The sequence below is a fragment of the Metarhizium album genome (genome assembly GCF_000804445.1).
Source record: "Metarhizium album ARSEF 1941 chromosome Unknown scaffold_32, whole genome shotgun sequence".
In the NCBI taxonomy this organism is placed as follows: domain Eukaryota; kingdom Fungi; phylum Ascomycota; class Sordariomycetes; order Hypocreales; family Clavicipitaceae; genus Metarhizium; species Metarhizium album.
Window position 1 is genome coordinate 100,233 of NW_024467606.1, and position 18,822 is coordinate 119,054.

General features: G+C 57.8%; 2 protein-coding genes across 2 annotated transcripts; one reads left to right on the forward strand and one right to left on the reverse strand.

Annotated features, from left to right (window-relative positions):
- Nucleotides 1-36: 36 nt before the first annotated feature.
- MAM_07513 (PQ loop repeat protein) lies at nt 37-1,124 on the reverse strand (the record flags this gene model as incomplete). Its single annotated transcript, XM_040826311.1, has 3 exons — nt 37-523; nt 634-855; nt 961-1,124. The coding sequence occupies 3 exons, from the start codon at nt 1,122-1,124 to the stop codon at nt 37-39; spliced, it is 873 nt and encodes a 290-aa protein (XP_040675673.1).
- Nucleotides 1,125-3,721: 2,597 nt separating this feature from the next.
- On the forward strand, nt 3,722-5,980 carry MAM_07514 (Hemolysin-type calcium-binding region:RTX N-terminal domain protein; the record flags this gene model as incomplete). The annotated part of the gene is made up of 2 exons (XM_040826312.1): nt 3,722-5,109; nt 5,872-5,980. 2 exons carry the CDS (start codon nt 3,722-3,724, stop codon nt 5,978-5,980), a joined length of 1,497 nt encoding a protein of 498 aa, XP_040675674.1.
- Nucleotides 5,981-18,822: the final 12,842 nt, after the last annotated feature.

Sequence of the window (18,822 nt, forward strand, 5' to 3'; positions counted from 1 at the left end):
CCGCAGCCCGCTCAGAGCCGTCTCCAAGACAGTCATCTATTCCGCCTCGGTGTCGCTGAACATGGGCCCTCGCTTTGTGCCGCCCGACAGGCTTGGCGTGTGGGAACGAGAAGCCCGGTGGCCACGCGCCCAGTGAGCCTCTTCCATGGCGTGCTCCTTCAAAATGGCTTCGTTGTCGCCGGCGCCATACATGAAATACTGAACACCCAGGAGACAATCGCAGGCTGCCTGGAAACAGCCGCAGACCTTGAAGGCCAGCGGGATCGCGCTCGTGGACGTAAAGAACCAGAAGACCTTCATGGCGTCGCCGCCAATCCAGCTCGCCAGGACGGACAGTCGGAAGCCCTTGGATGATTGTGATTGCGCATTGGCGATCAGCTGCGGGATGGGCAGCGTCGCCTCGATGGAGAGGCCGAGGTATCCGATGAGCACCGAGTACGCGTCGTAGACTGGCTCCACGGGTCGGAAGAGGACTTCGCAGGCGATGAGGGCGCCGAGGAGGTAGAGGAGGAAGTGCCAGTATCTATCGCGGTCAAGAGTCAGCAACCGTGCTTCCCTTGTCTCCGCGTTCCACGAGCGGCCTGGGCCTGGATGCCACGAAGCACGGGGGGGGAGGGCGCCGGGACGACGTACGGCTTGTGCGACCGCCACTGCCAAAAGTTGTACGGGCGTCGAATGTCGAGCGGCCCGCCTCGTTCGAGACCGGAGAACGGCATGCTGCCCTCGCCGCCCTTGGTCGCGGGCAGAGGCCTGTGTTCCAGGGCGGTCTTGAGCAAAATGAGTTGCACCACGACCATGAGGAACGACTGCACCAGCAGACTGGCATCGAATCGAGAGCCCGGCCAGTAAAAGATCCTGCACACACGGGGGGAACGCCCGTTAGCGCTCGCTTCTTGCACGGACCGCCGGTGCGGCCCTGTATCGTCGGGACGCTTTCGCGTGGGCTGCGAGTAAACATACCTGAAGAGGGAAGCCACCAACATGATCAGGGGGATGTCCAGAGAGAAGCCAGCACTCGATTTATTCCGGTGCATGGCAAGAATCTGGTCGCCGTACGAGATGACTGGCGACATGACGATGAAGAAGGGGGCAGCAAAGCCCGTCAAGTTGGTCAGCCAGGTCATGGTGCCGGCTGGTGTCCGTGTGCGTCGAAAAGGAGATGAATGAATGGATGCGGAGACGGAGCGCGCGCGACGGCAAGAATGCAGCAGTAAACGACGGCAAGAAACAGGCAAAAGAAACAAAAAAAAAATCGCTAAACGGTTATGGCGAGTCCATCCGCAGAAACGCAGAACAAGGGCGATGTTGGCGTCGGAACGAGTTGCTGCGTGACGGGATTCCAGATGGATGCGGGTGTGGATGGTGACGACTAATGACGACGGGCTTTTTTTCCAAATTTGCTGGAATGGCACTTACTGTACGGAGTACGCTAGTACGGAGTACACCCGTGGTATCCGGTACCTGACTGGGGGCGGCCAGGCCTGCAAAGACCAGGTGCCGACTACCTGTTTTGCGAGTTGACCAATTAAAAAAAAGAAAATAAAAGAGTCAACTGGTCTGGTTCGAAATAGTTAATCCCCAAAATGACCAAGCAAAAAGCCTTCGTTTTATTCGCCAGCAACAAGCATGCGAACTCCCGTCTGCTTGCTTAGTTACTTGGCCAGGGGAAAAGGAGTCAAGCCCCTTCCCAAGGTGTTGAGATGCCTCGTATTCTGTCTGTCCTCAAGAGTCGTCCCGTTTCTACCGCGTGCTCCGTACAGCCACGAGCTACTACTTGCTGCCTCGGGCTCGGGGGACTCCTTCACATCGGCATGCTTCGACGCGAGCTATGCGAGTTTACTGCCATGACGTCGATGCATCCCGCCCACGTAAAGTGACGCGTTTACTGGGGCGCCAGGCCACGTAGACGCCTCCGCCTGCCCGAACTCGAATCAACAAACTAACCATCTTGATGTAAATATCCATCTCGGCACGAATACCAGCTAGGCTCCAAAGAGGCGACAGGCGGGCTGGCCCGCGTACATGCTCTCGGCGGGATCGATAGTTCCATCGCCCGATTCACTGCTAGAAACAAGAAATGACGATTTGATCGAACGGAAAGCAAGAGAGAAAGCACCCAAAATGCTCCCAGTAAAAAAAATAAATTAATTAATTAAAAAATGCGACAACAGCCAGATTCGAACTGACGCGGGCGAACCCAAGAGATTTCGAGTCTCTCGCCTTAACCACTCGGCCATGTTGCCCTGGTCATTACGTAAACTCCAAGTTGCACCGACTTGATTGTACATGTGCGGACGTGGACGCGTCCAAAACTCCAACGTACACGTGCACACGATGACAAGATGCGGACCACGACAATTTGCAAGGGAATAGGGAATAGGGAGACCGCCCAAGGACCCTGAGACTCCCGCCGCGGTCGTCTTCGTCTGCCGTGACGCCAGCGCATTTCGACGAGTGTGCGCGTCAGAACCGCCAGCCGACGCCCTCGTGGCCGGTCCGTGGCGACAGACAAGACAGCCTTGATGTCTCGGCGATACGATTGTCTCGGAAAACAACGCGGTCGGTCGTGTTTCCGACTTTGGACGCCCGGAAGAGCCTGAGTGAGCCCGGTGAGGTCGCCGGGCGCACCGGGACACCGCCGCTCAACTTGGACCGTCGACGACGCTTCGCACGCCGCAGGCCAAGTCACCACGGGCAGTTGCATCCTTGACGTGCCGCCTCCTGGGTCTTGAAGAATCTCCGTCCATCAGCACGTGAGTCCTGCGACCACGGAATCACGTACATGCAGCGTGAGGGGTACACCAGATATCTACATGGTGCAATGATTCCCTCCTTCAACAACCTCCGTGGACCGAAAACAAACTGTGTTCGTCGACCACAGGCTTTCTTTTCCAGATCGCATACATACCTCGAGTGATATCTAGCTGCCGCAGGCCTGCCTGCGCGCCCGAGAAGCCCGAGCAAGGCGTACACGCCCATATCCCATCGCGACCCCGGCGAAACTTATCCAAGAACTCCCCGAGCACGTCGCAGCATGACCTGCATGGCTGTGAAACAACCAGACGACAGGCAAAGGTCGAGCACGTGCCGACAAGGACGCGGCATCATCCTCGACAAGCTCACACACCCGACTCTGGACATGACTTGCACCGCCGCCATGCATACCCTACATCCATCCATCCATGCAGACAGGTCAGCAAAATGTCACCGCATAGTGAAGCAGCCCATATAGAAAACATGAACGGCCAAGCACGAAGTCGAGCGCGCACCAGGCAGTCGTGTACAGCACACCAGAGAAACAGCACAAGCACAGAGAACCCATGATTCTCGCGTCAAATCCGCGCGAGGGAGCTGCTTTGCCTTCCGACCAGCGACTACCCTAGACCACGCATTCGCATGTTCGCGACCAACGCAAGCATTCATTGATCTCGACCAGCAAATGGCAATCCCAACCCTGTCAATCAATGCCTTTTCGCCAGACATCGATACCACTGTGAAACCCCCAATATACGCTGCTCGCGGCCCAATGTTGGCCGGCAACAGCGTCACAAGCCGACTCTCACGCAACGACAGCAAGCAACGAGACGTCAGTCAGCACACGGCACACAGCGCACATGGATTGTCAAGCCGACAAGTCGATGCAGCCCAAGACAGGCAAGGCAAGACAAGACAAGACAGGCACTCGGTAGGTCGGTACGCCTCGGCCGCGTCGCCCGCCGACATGACATGTTGTGCACGCATCTGCAAAGCCTTCCAGAACCAAACGAACCGCATTCCCCGGAGGATTTTACTAGGCACACCCGAATGCGACGGACCGTCCCATCCAGCGGCCGTGCGCGCGACGGACAAGAAAGTACTACTCGGTGTGGTGGCTGGCTCTAAAGAGGACGGAACAAAAAGAAGCCCGACGACGACGCTACTGGTGGCATGGCAGAGCAGAGCAGAGCAGAGCAGAGCAGAGCAGAGCAGAGCAGAGCAGAGCAGAGCAGAGCAGAGCAGAGCAGAGCAGAGCAGAGCAGAGCAGAGCAGAGCAGAGCAGAGCAGAGCAGAGCAGAGCAGAGCAGAGCAGAGCAGAGCAGAGCAGAGCAGAGCAGAGCAGAGCAGAGCAGAGCAGAGCAGAGCAGAGCAGAGCAGAGCAGAGCAGAGCAGAGCAGAGCAGAGCAGAGCAGAGCAGAGCAGAGCAGAGCAGAGCAGAGCAGAGCAGAGCAGAGCAGAGCAGAGCAGAGCAGAGCAGAGCAGAGCAGAGCAGAGCAGAGCAGAGCAGAGCAGAGCAGAGCAGAGCAGAGCAGAGCAGAGCAGAGCAGAGCAGAGCAGAGCAGAGCAGAGCAGAGCAGAGCAGAGCAGAGCAGAGCAGAGCAGAGCAGAGCAGAGCAGAGCAGAGCAGAGCAGAGCAGAGCAGAGCAGAGCAGAGCAGAGCAGAGCAGAGCAGAGCAGAGCAGAGCAGAGCAGAGCAGAGCAGAGCAGAGCAGAGCAGAGCAGAGCAGAGCAGAGCAGAGCAGAGCAGAGCAGAGCAGAGCAGAGCAGAGCAGAGCAGAGCAGAGCAGAGCAGAGCAGAGCAGAGCAGAGCAGAGCAGAGCAGAGCAGAGCAGAGCAGAGCAGAGCAGAGCAGAGCAGAGCAGAGCAGAGCAGAGCAGAGCAGAGCAGAGCAGAGCAGAGCAGAGCAGAGCAGAGCAGAGCAGAGCAGAGCAGAGCAGAGCAGAGCAGAGCAGAGCAGAGCAGAGCAGAGCAGAGCAGAGCAGAGCAGAGCAGAGCAGAGCAGAGCAGAGCAGAGCAGAGCAGAGCAGAGCAGAGCAGAGCAGAGCAGAGCAGAGCAGAGCAGAGCAGAGCAGAGCAGAGCAGAGCAGAGCAGAGCAGAGCAGAGCAGAGCAGAGCAGAGCAGAGCAGAGCAGAGCAGAGCAGAGCAGAGCAGAGCAGAGCAGATCAGATCAGATCAGCCAGAGCAGAGCAGATCAGCCAGAGCAAAGCACGGCACGCGCACACGCAAACGGACCAGCTGAATTCGCCACGGCGAGGCAGACGGGCAGGCCCGTTGGCAGTCGACCGTCACCGCACCGTCACCGTCACCGTCACCGTCACCACCGAGCAAGCAGTTGTCGGCCGGGCAGCCTGGTTCGTCGTCGTCGTCTTAGTCTTGACCCTGCCAATTTCCCGAGCCACAAAGCCCCCGTCCGGACGTTTGCAGTCGTGTTGGCGCTGGTCGTGGCGCTACTGATGAGAGTCGGCATGGCGTGGGCGTGGGCATGAGCATGGACATGGACATGGACATGCCCCCAAATCAAACTTCCCTCTTGCGGATGCGGCTCGTTCTCGTATGCGGAGCATGTCAAAGGTCATTACTGTTCGCTCCGCCGCCGCGGGCTTGTTTCTTCCACCAACCAGCAACTCAGATTCGCGGAGCTATAAAGTCTAACGCAGTTTGTCCCGACAGCCCGTCGTGATGCTCCTTTTCTCGTCCTTTTGCTTCGAATATCTTGTCCAACTCCCCCCTCCCTTCCCCCCTTTCGGTCCTCTGACGAGACGGCAAACCACGAGCGCTATTTCTCCGGACAGTACTGATTTCCCCCTTGGTCAGCTCGCAACCAACAAACAGGTGCGAGATTGGGGCCCAAGCCATGGACGGTGCTACGTGCTGTATACTCCGTAGGATGCATGTACTGGGTACGTAGGTACGCGTGTACTCGCTCGCCGCGAGCAAGCCCCTTCCTCAACGGCGGGCGCAACGCGACAGTCTCTTGTTCGTCCCGAGGTCTTGTTTGTTTCCGGGGCAGCGAGGGCATCCTGATAGAGTAACCGCCGGGTTCGTCTGCTCGGGAGCATGTAACATTGAGTTGGATGGAAAAGCCCGAAGCCGCGACAAGCTCGAGCACGCAGCTCCGGCTCCAGCATCGGCGTCGGCATCAGCGTCGGCAACGGCATCGGCATCGGCATCGGCATCAGGACCAGCACCAGCATCAGCACCACAACGCCGCCTCGCGACTAACGCAAGTGTGTCATGCTCGGAACGCACACACGAAATGACATGTTTGGAGCCCTGGCTAGGGGCCGGCGTCAATACCCCTTCTGGATTGTTGCCGTATGTGGGCGAATCGCGTGCTCACTTGTTCCTTGTCCCCCCGGCAAAGCGACCCATGAGCTTGGGAAGCTTGTCAAGGCCCGCCCGGGGACGCTTTTGTACCGTCTGCCTTTGGGCGACGTGTGGGAGTACTCAGGCCTTTGAGGACTAGCTAGCAACTTGACGTCTCGAGCTGTGTAGGTACCTGTCCAGCACCTGAAGGGTCAGCGAGGTCAAAGTTACATTCTGCCTAGACGTTGGGCACCTAGCCGCTGCCAGCGCAGGAACCAAGGGAGCCATGGACGGAGCGCCTGGACACTGGACACTACTCCGTCCTGGCGGCGGGATCTGGTGGTCAACGGTACGCCAGAGCAGGCCTTGAGACTCACGAACGCACGCCGTACTCGGTACAGGCGTCGGGACTCGGGATGGTGCCGATGCCGCGAGCAGGCAGGCGAGGTTGCGGCTCTGCCACGCCAGGACCGAAGAGTGGAACGGACAAGTCAGCACCCTAAACCCGAGGCGTCGTTAGTTGGCGCCGTGAAGGCAACGAGCGGCGGCGGGTGGAGAGACATGTCGATCCAAAACGCCGGCTGGGCGGGCGTGTTGCAGACTTGCAGCGGCGGTGCGTGCTCCGCCTGTCCCGTGCCTCGTACGTACGTACTCCGTACTTGTGCGCATTCTCGGTACGTGCTCGGTACGCGGGCAATACTTGGTCCGTCACGTCGGCGCATATCGTGGTCGTGGTCGTGGTCGTGGTCGTGGAGTCGACGTGGACGTGGACGTGGACGTGGACGTGGCCTCGGAGCCGGTGTCAGGTGCCGCCACAAGCCAAGAGCAGTTTGTTCTTCAATACGAGGCCGCGAGGGTTGGAGCGTGTACGGAGTACCGTGTACAATGTGCAAGTGCCGTACACGCCGCGTCTCCCCCCTCCTCAACTTGGGGCCAACCCCCCCCCTCCCCCCAGTCGGACCGACTCAGATCGGGCTGCGCGGCCATGGGCCACGGCGATTGATTGACGGCGCTGGGGGTGGCTGAGATGCCGTGCAAACAGACAGATTTGCGTGCTGTGCTGTGCTGTGCTGTGCTGTGCTGTGCTTTTTTTTGCCTTTGCTCTCTCTCGTTCGTCGTCCAACCACTGACTGACTCGTCGTAACGTCGCACCCGCACGCGGCTGTTCCACTCGCCGCCACCTGGAAGTCATCATCCTCCCGCCAGCCACATGCGCGACCAAGTTGCCAAACTGGGACAGCGCCGGCTCTCGCCCGAGGTGTGGGAGTGGCGTGGATGGCTCGCTTGCGTGCTTGACCGACCGACCGACCGACCGACTGACTGACTGACTGACTGCCTGGCTGCCTGACTGCCCGTTCATCCATCTACGGACCTCCTGCCGTCCTCGTTGGGGGCCTTTGGACGGCCCAAGGGTCGAGGCAGAGGAGCAACGCTGCAACGCAAAAGTTCTCGCCGTCACAGCCAACAGCAACATCAAGACCAAGTTGCTCAAAGTCTTTGCCCAGCATCGAACCATCCGTCCGTCCATCCATCCACGCACCCACACATCCACACGACATCCACCGGGCGTGTGCTGGCCCGCCGCCGCAGACGCACACGCAGACTCGAACTCTGTAGACCGACGTCGGCTGCTGCCTACATCCCGACGGTTTGGAACTGGACAATGCACCGCATCCAAACCCGCACGCTCATCCATGACATGACATTTCCCCCCCCCGGCGACTTCGGCTGGACCAACCCAAGGTCTCGTCAGCAGCTTCTCTCTTGTCGCCCCAGCACAGTGAAAGAAAGGGGGGGGTTTTCCCAGCTAATTACGCCGTTGGTTCTGTTGAAGCATGCAGCAGTGACATTCCAAACCACTCGCGCCACCGCTGTCCTGCCATTTTCCCGTGCCTACCCAGCTGAAGAAAGAACAACGAACAAGTAAGCCGTTGGTTTACCCTCGTCTGACCAGCTTGCCAATACCTGGCCGTCGTCGTCGTCGTCGTCGTCGTCGTCGTCGTCGTCCGAGCCGTCCACGCCCATGACGTGGGCTGCTCTGCATCTAATCACGCATCCAGTACTCCGTGTCTACAGAGTACTGCTACCATGTAATTGCCCACGGCCCTGCCTACCCTGTTGGTGGATGTTGCATCTGCCAATATCTAAACAGTTAGTAGTACTCCGTAGTATCTGCTCCTGCGTAGGCCCAAGGGTCGGGATTCCTGCGAGCGAGCCCGGACCAGCGACGACGCCCACATTTCCTTCCGCCGTCATGCTCACCCAGCACACGAGCCATGAGCCATGGCTCGCTGGCTCGGCTGGATTCAAGGGTACGGAGTGGGCGTGACCGCTGCACGGTGACACGTTGGCGGGACGCGCAGCAGTCATCGAGAGGCAGAAGAGGAGACAAGAGGTCGAAAGGGGACCCGGCAGAGCCTTCGTCATCACTGATCAGCTGCCCCCGTCGCCGGGACATGCGCGCCTCGACCGACCCGTCGCAGGGTCCAGGCACCAACCTGGCTGCTTGCTTGGCTTGGCGTTGGACCTGAAACTTTTGCCTCCTCTCCTCTCCTCGGCTCTGCTCTGCTGTGGACAGCGGCTATTGCAACAGCCGCACCGCACCGTACCGCACCGCACCGCGTCCGTCCGTACGGGCTGCGGCATTGCCGGCAAGTAATGTGATAAAGTCGAGCAGGTGATGCGTGGGCCGGGCTGGACTACCCAGCCTCGTCAGTCGACGTGCATCGGAGCTCCCGCCGACGCGAGACGTAGTAGCACCTCGAGTCTAAGCGCGTGCGTGTCCCGTCAGGGGAGCACACCGCCGCCTGGATGTACTCGGTGCTCTCTCCACCTCTGGAGGCGCTGGGCGTCGGGCCGTGAAGCGCATCACGGTCGGACGGCCGGCCTTTGGCGACCGCGGCCTGACGAGGGCAAGACAAGAAAAAAAAAACGACCCGTCATAACAGGTCGCAAGTCGCTGCTCTCCTGGACCCGACAGTCTGGTTCGAGAAAACCTGCCACCACCAAGATACCGTGCTCCGCCGTACCATGCAAAAGCAGAAGCCTGTGTTGTTAGGATGTCCGTACCGTACTCCACGGCGTCGCCGTCGGATCCGCAGGCCAATTTATTCCGTATGCTACCGCCAGGGATGGGAGGGCAATTCGCCGAGTCGCAAGCGTTCCCTCGTTCTGAAGCGCCTCACGGGTGGCTTTGGGACCCTTTGGGTAAACCGGCCATGTTGGATATCTTCTCTCGGCCGAACGAACGGGCAGAGAAAAAAACAAGAGGAGACGACGCTGCATTCTACCGTGCCGCCGTGCCACCCTGCAACTGATGCCATGGGATCACCGGCCACTGCGTCCGCTCGATCCAGTTTTGCCGCCTGGAGAGGCATTCCTTTCCCCTTCCCCTCTGCTTTCCGATTTGCGGCCGCTTTCGCTGACCGCTGCTGCTGCCCTCCTCGGTTGGTTGGTTGGTTGGTTGGTCGGTCGGCATTCGTCTCATTGCAACCTGCCCATGGCACTTGGGTCTTGATAAGAATAATCACAGATAGTAGCAAGCCTGACCCGTCCATCTGGTATCTGCAGGACACATGGCAGGACGACACGGCTTGTTATCGGGCACAGCAAGCACGGAGCTCGGGGCACGGAGCACGGAGCACGGAGTCGCTCGGTCTTTTTCTCCCACGTCCAGCTTACCCAAGATTGCTCGCAAGCCCATCACCATTGCGGTGCCTGGCGGGCACCTTGACTGTGGACTGCTTGTTGCCACGGAGTACTGTATGATCACGTCATGTAATGACAAGACTGAACGTTGCTGGCAATGCCCACCCAAATGATATCGGTCCCCTCCCAGGGTCCTGCGCACATACTCCGTACACACGTACATACGGAGTACGTACAACGTAACAGAGGATGGCACCACCGACTCCGTAGTAGCTATCCAGGTACGGAGCAATAGGGAAGGGTCCGGCCCACCCCTTTTGCGACGTGGCCACGGCTGCGAGAAGTAACACAACTGTTACGCAGGTACGTTGCTCCTCGTTGCGGACGGCATGGGGCACGGGGACACGGGGACACGGGAATATGCCTGCTGTTGGGAGCAGACGTGCTCGAGGAGCCTACCAACCCCCGTGCGTGACAAAAGATGACACGCTTTCACATCCCGCACCCGCACCCGCACCCGCACCCGCACCCCCGTCGTGGTCGCTTTGCTGCCCAGTCCACTCGTTCAGGTCTTTCTGCAATAGCCGCGAAGTCGATAACAGGGTTGCTGCTAGTGGCAAACAAAAGCCCCCTGTAAAAGGGATAGAGGACGGAGATTGTAGAGTGAGGATCGTGCCTCGCTTGGAGCAGGAGGATGGGTAACCCCATGGCCGGTCAGGTCAGCGCCTGACCGACATGTTCATTGTTGGGCCCGCGACCGCGACTCTTCCAGCTTTGATGTACGTAATGTACTCCGTACTCCGTCCACCGCACTGCATGGGGTGGGGTGTTTGCACTGGAAACCGGTGGAGTTGTCCCTTGAAGTCGTAGTCGTCGGTAGCATGGGCAGGCTTGGGGATGATTCATGAAGAACAAAACAAAACGTCATGGCAATCTTGGGGCCCTTGCCGCGGAGTGCCAAGCGACGTCTTTCGTCGGTCACGATACGTACTTGGTGGTCCGTCCTCCGTATTCCGCATTCCGCATTCCGCATTCCGCATCCCGTCTCCGGCCCCGGTCCTCCGTCCTCCGTGACGACCAAGTTGTCTGGTCTTGTCCTGCCCTGCCTGTGGAGCGGGAGCTGCAAATCGACAAGTGCCGAATCAACCGTCACGCTCAGCAATGACATGCAGATCTGCCCACCTATACCTAGGTAGGTATTAAATCCCGAGTGCCTTGCTTTGGCTGACGGCCGAACGCCTGGGGGCCAAGTTTCTAGGGTTCGTTCGTTCGTTCGTTCGTACGCGTGTGAGACGCGGCCGGCGGGCCTCGGACTCCAAACCATCAGCACCGCCAGCAGACAGTCTTCTTCCAGGCCAAGGACATTGACTAGCTACGTACTCCGTGATACGGAGCTACGGAGCACTCTTGCGTCTATTGCTTGTCCGTCACCCGATACTCGCATCAGCCATGATTGGCTGCCCTTCAATGTCAAGAGTCAAGGGCTGGAGACTATTTCATATTCGACGCAGCGTTCAAAACAATGGGTTGATAGGTGGCACCACCCCAACCATCACAGGCCCATTTCCAAAGGCCCCCTTCACAGCCTCGTGGCCGGCTAAGCCTGAACGAGGCATCGACCGCGACGCTGGACTGTCACTGTCAATGCTGCTGCACACAGCATCGAAGCTAGAGGAGGAGGAGGAGTGTGGTGGACGCTTGGCGAGCAGCTCGACAGCTCTCCCTCCCTCACCCCGGACAGGCAGACTGTGTTTCTTGTAGTTGTTAATGATGTCGTCGAGTTCCGAAGGGTTCTCAGGCTTGGAAACGGTGCTGATGACCTCCCACTGCGCATACAATCCGCACAGCCCAAAGGCAGAGCCTAGATGGCCTACGGAGCACTGGTATGATTACTGACGGAGCGGGTGCGGGCAAGCAGGGTCTCCGGTAACCCGCTGCTCGACTCCATGTCTCTGTAAACGAGGCTTCGCGATTGGCTGTCGACCTCGTTTGTCTGCCTCTTGGCCCTTGGATCGCCGGAAAGGCCCAGGCGATGTGACCCCATGTGCCGGCGGTACATGAACAGTAGATGCGGCCCGGTATAGCTACCAAGTCAACTACTACTACTCCGTAGTCATAGCCGGATATGTGCCAAGTCGGGCCAAGGCTCACTTCCCTCGAGGGAGTGCCGGTCGCCTGAGTCTACGGAGCACTAGCTGGGTAATCACTGTGCTGCGACCAGGATGCCGTTGTGTGCCCATTGTGCAAGGATGCCACGCGGACTCGGCCTGGCTGGCATATTGACGGTACAAGACGGAGGAGCCGAGGACAACATGCTCACATCACCATGGTGGCCGGAAGCGCGGGAGCCCCTCCCCCCTTTTTTTCTGGCTGTAGTAGTGCTGTGTAGCAAAGCCAGTTCCGGTCTTCCTTCTCCCGACTCCATGATGGGAGGGCCAAGGGGCGTGGCGTGGTTAAGGAACTGTTGAATGTTGAAGCGCACTTGGCTGCTGTTTTCGGTAGTTTGGCCCCAGCTTATACGATACGGGTGACGGCGTCTTGTCGCAATTTGGAGGACCGCCTCACCCGTGGTACATACTCCGTACAGCTCGGAGAACTCGTCTCCGGCCGCGCCAATGTGGAAGAACTGCTCCCTTGGGATTTGATGGGATTGCTGGTAAGATAGATGCCTCTATGAAACCAGAGGATCGTCCGGGTGATGTCCTAGATTGTCTGAAAAGCTAAAAATGCTCGTCAGAGAGGCCTGGGCAAAGTGCCATCATTATTACCCGTGCCCCAATCTGGATCACGGAGTGCTCCGTGGTGGTTCCCGGATTCACGCACATGTTGTCGTGGCTATGTCACTACTCGCCACTATTGGCATCAAGTCAGGCGGCTCGGAAAGCCTCCGCGGAAAATAACAGAGCTGTGGTTATGACCGTCGCCATGTCTTGTGCCGAACCACTTGTCCACCGAGCCACTCGATACGAATTCCAGCAATGCCAGTTGGAACGCACACACCAATCGCGAACGATTCAACCCGACTGTGCCTGCGCTGTCACGCAGATCCAACGATGATCAGCTCGCTCTTCAGGTGCGACGCAAGCCATCCATGGCATGACGTTGGCCTGTCCCAAAAATCTTGTCCGTAGCAGCACTTGGATTGGAAGGTGTCGAGTGGTGAATAACGAGAATGGCACCTTGCTCCGAGGGAATAAGTAACTACATATTCCCCATCCATCGTCATCCAAACACGCCTTGGGGTGCAGAGGGTGTGCGCAGAAGACCACACACAATACGGAGTACGGAGTACCAATACCGCACCACCCCCGAGTGGAATTCCCAAGGCACACAACGTTGCCGGCTCCTTGTCTCCTCGTCTCCTCGTCTCCTCGTCTCCGTGCACGCCAGTGCCAGTTGGCCGACTGAACGTTACTGCTGCTGACTGCGACTCTGACGGCGACTTTGGAGCATTCCCTTGATATACTCCGTACTGGTACGTGGTGGTTTGTTGGCTGACCAGGCGCAGGCTGTTGTTTGTCTCGCCAGAACCCTCAGCTGCGCTCCCCGATGCTGGTAGTTGCGTCGTCTCCAGGCTAGTGCATTGCGTTGGCTCCCTAGTAATAATAATGCTGCATTTGGCGTGTTTGGGCCATTTCGCGCGCCGGAGCTCTCTGTCCACGCTCTTGCTGCTGAGGTTCGAGAGGTTACCGACCAAACGGAACTGCGACTTGGTCATCGTCGACTTGGCAAGTCGAGGAGAGCCTTTGTCTTGCAAACCCAGCGGTGGAGTCGGCGCAGCGCTCATGGTCATGGTCTGAGGGAGCTTCTGAGACGACCGACGAAAACCGACGAAATGGGCCATTCGTCTAAACGCCCGCGCTCAGCTTCATTGTTACCGTGGCATCGAGCCCGAGTGGCCAAGTCACTTGTGCATGGCAAGGTTTCCACCATCGGGCGGGCGCATTCCTTCCCCAGCATCCGGCTCCGTTTGTGAGACCTGGTACCACCACCACCACCTGACTGACGGGCGAACAGACTTGGACATGGACATGTCTTCCATCTCGTGGCGTACTCCATCACCTGCGTAGCTAGTCAGTCATTGGAGCGCGAGAGCCCTCAAGAGACATGAAAACCAGAGACAAAGGCCATGTGACGGGGGGGCTGACACTCTCACGCATTCTCACATCCATCGGCTCATCAGCTCACCATGGCCTTGACGAAGGCCACCACGTCGCTGAAAAGGATGCTCATTGTCTCGTTATTCGCGCGAATGCCAGAATAGCTTCGACCTGCGCCGGGCGCTAAAAGTAAATTTCCGGCCTGGCCGCCGCCCGAGCCATAGCAGACCTCTCCGTGAGCGCTCGGCACGCACGGAGCAGTATGGGCTGCTCCGTCCCCCCATGTACGTACTGCTGTCCGCTGTGACGTTTTTTGAACCTACCTACGGAGTAGTTTGGGGTGAAATTCTGGGTGACCGGTTCGCTTTTGGTGCAACAGCCCAGCGGCCTTCGTCGTCAGGGGACTCGCGAGATTGATGCACGGCCTTCCCAGCCTGCTCAATGGGTAGCGTCCTCGGCGGCCAGAGGGAAATTGCTACTGCAACACCAAGACGCCACAGTCCGGTGAGAGAGAGGGCCAAGCATCCCTCGACAAGAGCCCAGTACTCCGTACAGAGCAGCCCGTCTGGTCGTCATTGACTCAGAGTCTTGCTTGCAGCCGCCAAGCGCAATCGGCACGGCTTTACTGGGTGCCCCCCGTCGTGGCGTGGCAGAGCAAAGGGCTTGGACTCTGTGAACTCTATCCGCAGCCATTTGCCAGATCTCGGCACTCGTCAGCATGTCACACTCCCTCCCTTCTTCCCCGGGTTGAACTGAGTGGGCCGGGAGTCGCACCCGGAGTCAGATGGGATAGAGGCGCCAAATACCGAGGCGACTGTGCCCAGCATTAAGTAACAGCAACGCTGAACAACCACCCGAGTCGGTGGATCGCGACACCGACGCGAGAGACTAGCTGGGGATGCCGCAGGTGGCGCATAATTTAGTCACCGGCTGTCTCGAGCGGCACTGAACTGAACCCATGATGTCGGAAGACCATGTTGGCCAACCCTGAATTGCCTTCCATCCGGCCAAGTCAATACCATACATGGCGTGATGACGATTGCAGGAGATTGCTTACAAATAAAGGGGCAGCAGGAAAGCCAGCAGCCCCCAGGAAATCGGCGCATGAAATGCTCATCAGTGTCAGCTCCGAGCAATGATCTGGTATACCGCGGTACTGGGCATCGCCGCCGACATCCTTCTCAAGCGAAATCCTTGATGGGGTCTACTCCGTAGAAGCTGCTTACTGGCCAGTGACACTTGGCGAAGCCAAGCCAGCAGCTTACTGTTACCGTGCCAGGTGCCCCCAGCTAGCCCTCGACAGAGGTTTCCCCTGCTTTGCAACCCTTGCCTCCCAACCCCTGACTGGCACGTACTCCGTACATACGGAGGAGAGGAGGCACGTCACACAACGCTTCATAAGTTCATGGGAGATGCGTCAGTCGTGCAGGTCATGGTGTAATTTTTGCCCAGGCCTGCTGAATACAAGTCCTGACAGGAAACTCCTCTGTGGACGGACCCTAAAAGACAGGGGGTCGACGAGGAACTTCGACTGGTGCAGAAAGGTGCCAATATGAGAATGGGGTCGAAGGAATACATACTTGTTCACAACTGCGCGAGGTATTATGGCTCTCTTTGTCCTCGCCCTTGAGCAATCAATCTCAGGTGGCCGCAGCAAGGCCATTAATCATGACGTTCCTTGCTTATCCGATGAGGCCGCCCCTGGCTTCACCAGCATCATGGCATGGTTTGCTTGGCTTGCGCAAAACTCGCTAGAGCGTTGTGAGCGGTTCGTCGGCCCTCTACTACCGAGCTGACAGTTTTTCGTCTGTCGCCAATTCAAACCGAATATGGCTAATACCCTCGGCCGGCAAAGCACGGCAAGGAATCGGAGATGGTTCTATATCAGGAAATTCAGGGCCGGGTAGGTCTCGCATCTGACCAAAATTCCATGCCAATCTCAGTGGAGTCTGCGGCTTTCACAAGCGCCGACTCGGCGCACCCAGGGGGTGCACGTCCGCGAAGAAGGGAGGCGGCGAATCCCTACTTGCCGTTCGAAATACGTATGTAGCCGGTGGCCCGGTTGCAAGCAAAGGCCGTGCGTGACCAGCGTGTCCTTGGATAGCTGCACAGAAATTGTCGAGAGGAAATATCTGCTGCAAGGCCCGGCTGTGGTGTTGACGGGTACTGTTCAGTTCGGAGGATGACCGCTCAGAATGAAACGAGAGAAACGGAAATGAATCATCACCCTGCGATGCCTGTGCTTCACGGGCACGCTTTCTTCAGTAGCAAGCAAGAGTGGTTTTCAGGCCGACATACGTGACAACATCCGCCAAACGTTGGATCCAGTGGAACGGCTTTTGGTATGCCGGCAGTGACCAGGCGGAGATGGCGCAGGGACCGGCTCCAGGTTATCGGAGGGAGAGCTACGGAGTACCGCGCAGGATGTGCTCTGTATGCCGGTGCTCTCCCACAACCCGGCTCCAACATCATGTGTCATGTTGCTGTTGCTGGCACTAGCAAGTTACTGCTGGTACTCCGTACGTACTTCGCGGTTCTCCGCAACTTACTTAGAAAGAGCCCGGCAACCAGGAACAAGGAGTGCGCCCGTCTCGAGTCAGCAGCTCATCACGAGGGATGCGCTCCTTGTCCGGGCTCTCAGATGAAATGTTGTGTTGGCCTGTCCCATCCCCACCCACCGGGAGAAACTTGATGGGTTCACCCCGTCAACAGGGGCGGCATCCATGTCCTGTTCGCGGGAAGCCAACTCTGAAGTTGCTGTCTCCTGACGTAACGTGTCGGTAGTGACCGACTGGCTGTCACTTGCCTCGATGTTTCTGCGTGCCGTCGCATCTGAGCCGCACCGCACCACGCACCACGGTCCGCGCAGAATCAGAATACGATCAAAGGCTTGCCCCGGTTGCTGGCCGCGGCAATCGCCCCACAAAGTTGACCGCAAATTATTCTGAATCAATGGCCTCATTCTGACCGAGTTGACGCCTTACCAAAGCGTACTATACTACGCTGGTAAAAGGAACAAGGCGAGGCCTTCGGAGGGTTGCCATTTCTCACATAACGAGCAGCTGTGTCGGCGTATAAATCCCCCGAGACCAGTATGAGACAGCTCGAGCCAAGGAAAAAAATGGATGGCGAGTCCGACTAACTGTGGCCACAGCCACGGCCATGGGCTGTTTGTCGTCAGTCATGTGCGGGAAGGGAACTGCGGCGTATCGAGTCGTCCCTCATACGATTTTGGAATTCCTCGCCCACAACAGTTTTTTTGGGTGCCACCATGCTGCCATTTGCAACATAGTTCAAGACGCGATGTTGCAGCGGCGACACGTTGAATTCTGCTTGCGCTCGTTCTCTCTTCAGTACGCAGACTGCGCCATGATCTCCTTCCTCTTCACCACGATTTCCTACCCCCGATCCCTTGTGGCAGATAGTCTGATGCATGCGGCCGGATTCGTCCGCATTAGCCTTGAGCGAAATTCAGCCCGAGCCTCCCTGTCATAAGACAGTTCTGGAGAACTGGGCGAGGTCCCCGAAAAGCCGATTCTCGAGTTCTCCGTGCCCAGACAGCTCCGATTCAGAAATCTCAATGTGCCAGGTAGTGGCCACTCCACCGTCATGATTTAAAACCTGGCCCAAGCCATTGTCGCCTGTGACCGTGTAGACAGCCAAGGGGCCAAAGACTGCTCGCGGACTGGAGGCACGGACGGGTGTGAACGACCACAGAAATAGCCTTTCCACCGTGCTCGGGGCTCGGTGGAGGCTGGATTCAACACGATTTTCGGATTCTAGAGCATAGTGCCACCACCGTTGAACCAATGGTTGACCTGATCACGTCCTTGGCCAACGTTTTGACCAAGAAACGTTGGCTCAACGCTCTGCTCAATACGGAGTATCATCACCTGTAACAAAGTCAATTGCAGAGGAGGAGGCATCAGCTCCATGCAGAAACAATCCTCTGCTCTGAATGTCACACCTAACAATTCCAAGGGACCGGATGACCTGCCGAACACATTTTTTCTGCTTCTCCGAATCCCCTGCTCGGTGTGGCATTGTGGTGATTGCGAGAGGCTGGACCCTGGCATCCAACGAAGCCGTGTCGATGCTACTAGTAATAAGCTGTTGTCCCAAGAGGCAGTAGGCCCGACGTGGGCACTTTTGACCCCGAGCGAAGATGCGCGGGGGTGTGGTGAGTCGTGACGATCAAATCTGGAGCCAACGAAGCCGACCATCACATCCGACCAACCACAAGCCTCTGCAAACGACTTCTGTTGTAGGTTCCAGAATCTTGCCGTTCCCCTTCCGCCTTCCGAACCTGTCGATTGACCACCTCTTTATATCCGATCACCAGAGCCACGTGAGCAGCATGAAAACTCGCCATTGTTCGTAGCCCATTTGCAGAGCACAAATTCCGCTACAATCACCGCCGATAGGACGAGAGTGGGCAAGTGTAGCAACTGTATTTTTCTTTTTCCGTTCCTTTTTCTTTCATACCCGTAGGGCTAAAAGAAAAAGACACCCCCTAGTTCCTGTCAATGTGAAGCATTTCGCATCTCCGGACACTCCATACCGTGCCGTCCTCTTTGTGTAGTTGGGCTGGACTTCGGCTGAGAAGGACCATGATTTCGGGCGGGATGCTTCCGTGGTCGATAGTTTGTTGTGCTGTTCTGCCCCTAATGAAATGTTGGACTCCAAGCCACCCCTCTAGATCCTCGAAGCAGTCACACACCCCCAGCCGAGGACACCCCCTCCCCGGTCATAGAAGCGCAGTACTCGTTCTCCAGGTGACCAGGATGCCGGTTGGATCCCTCTCGCCACACGCCCTCGAGATTCCAGGAGCCATGGAGAAGATTGACACTAATAGTTGTCCCTTCAGTGCAATTACCCGCTATGTTGTCGCTGATGACAGCCATCATATTCGAGAACGCTCTTTTGTCATGCAGTGACAAAGAGCCGTTCATCTGGAGTCATGAGCGAAAGGGGCAAGACACGTGCGTTGAAATCCCCCCCCATGTCGCA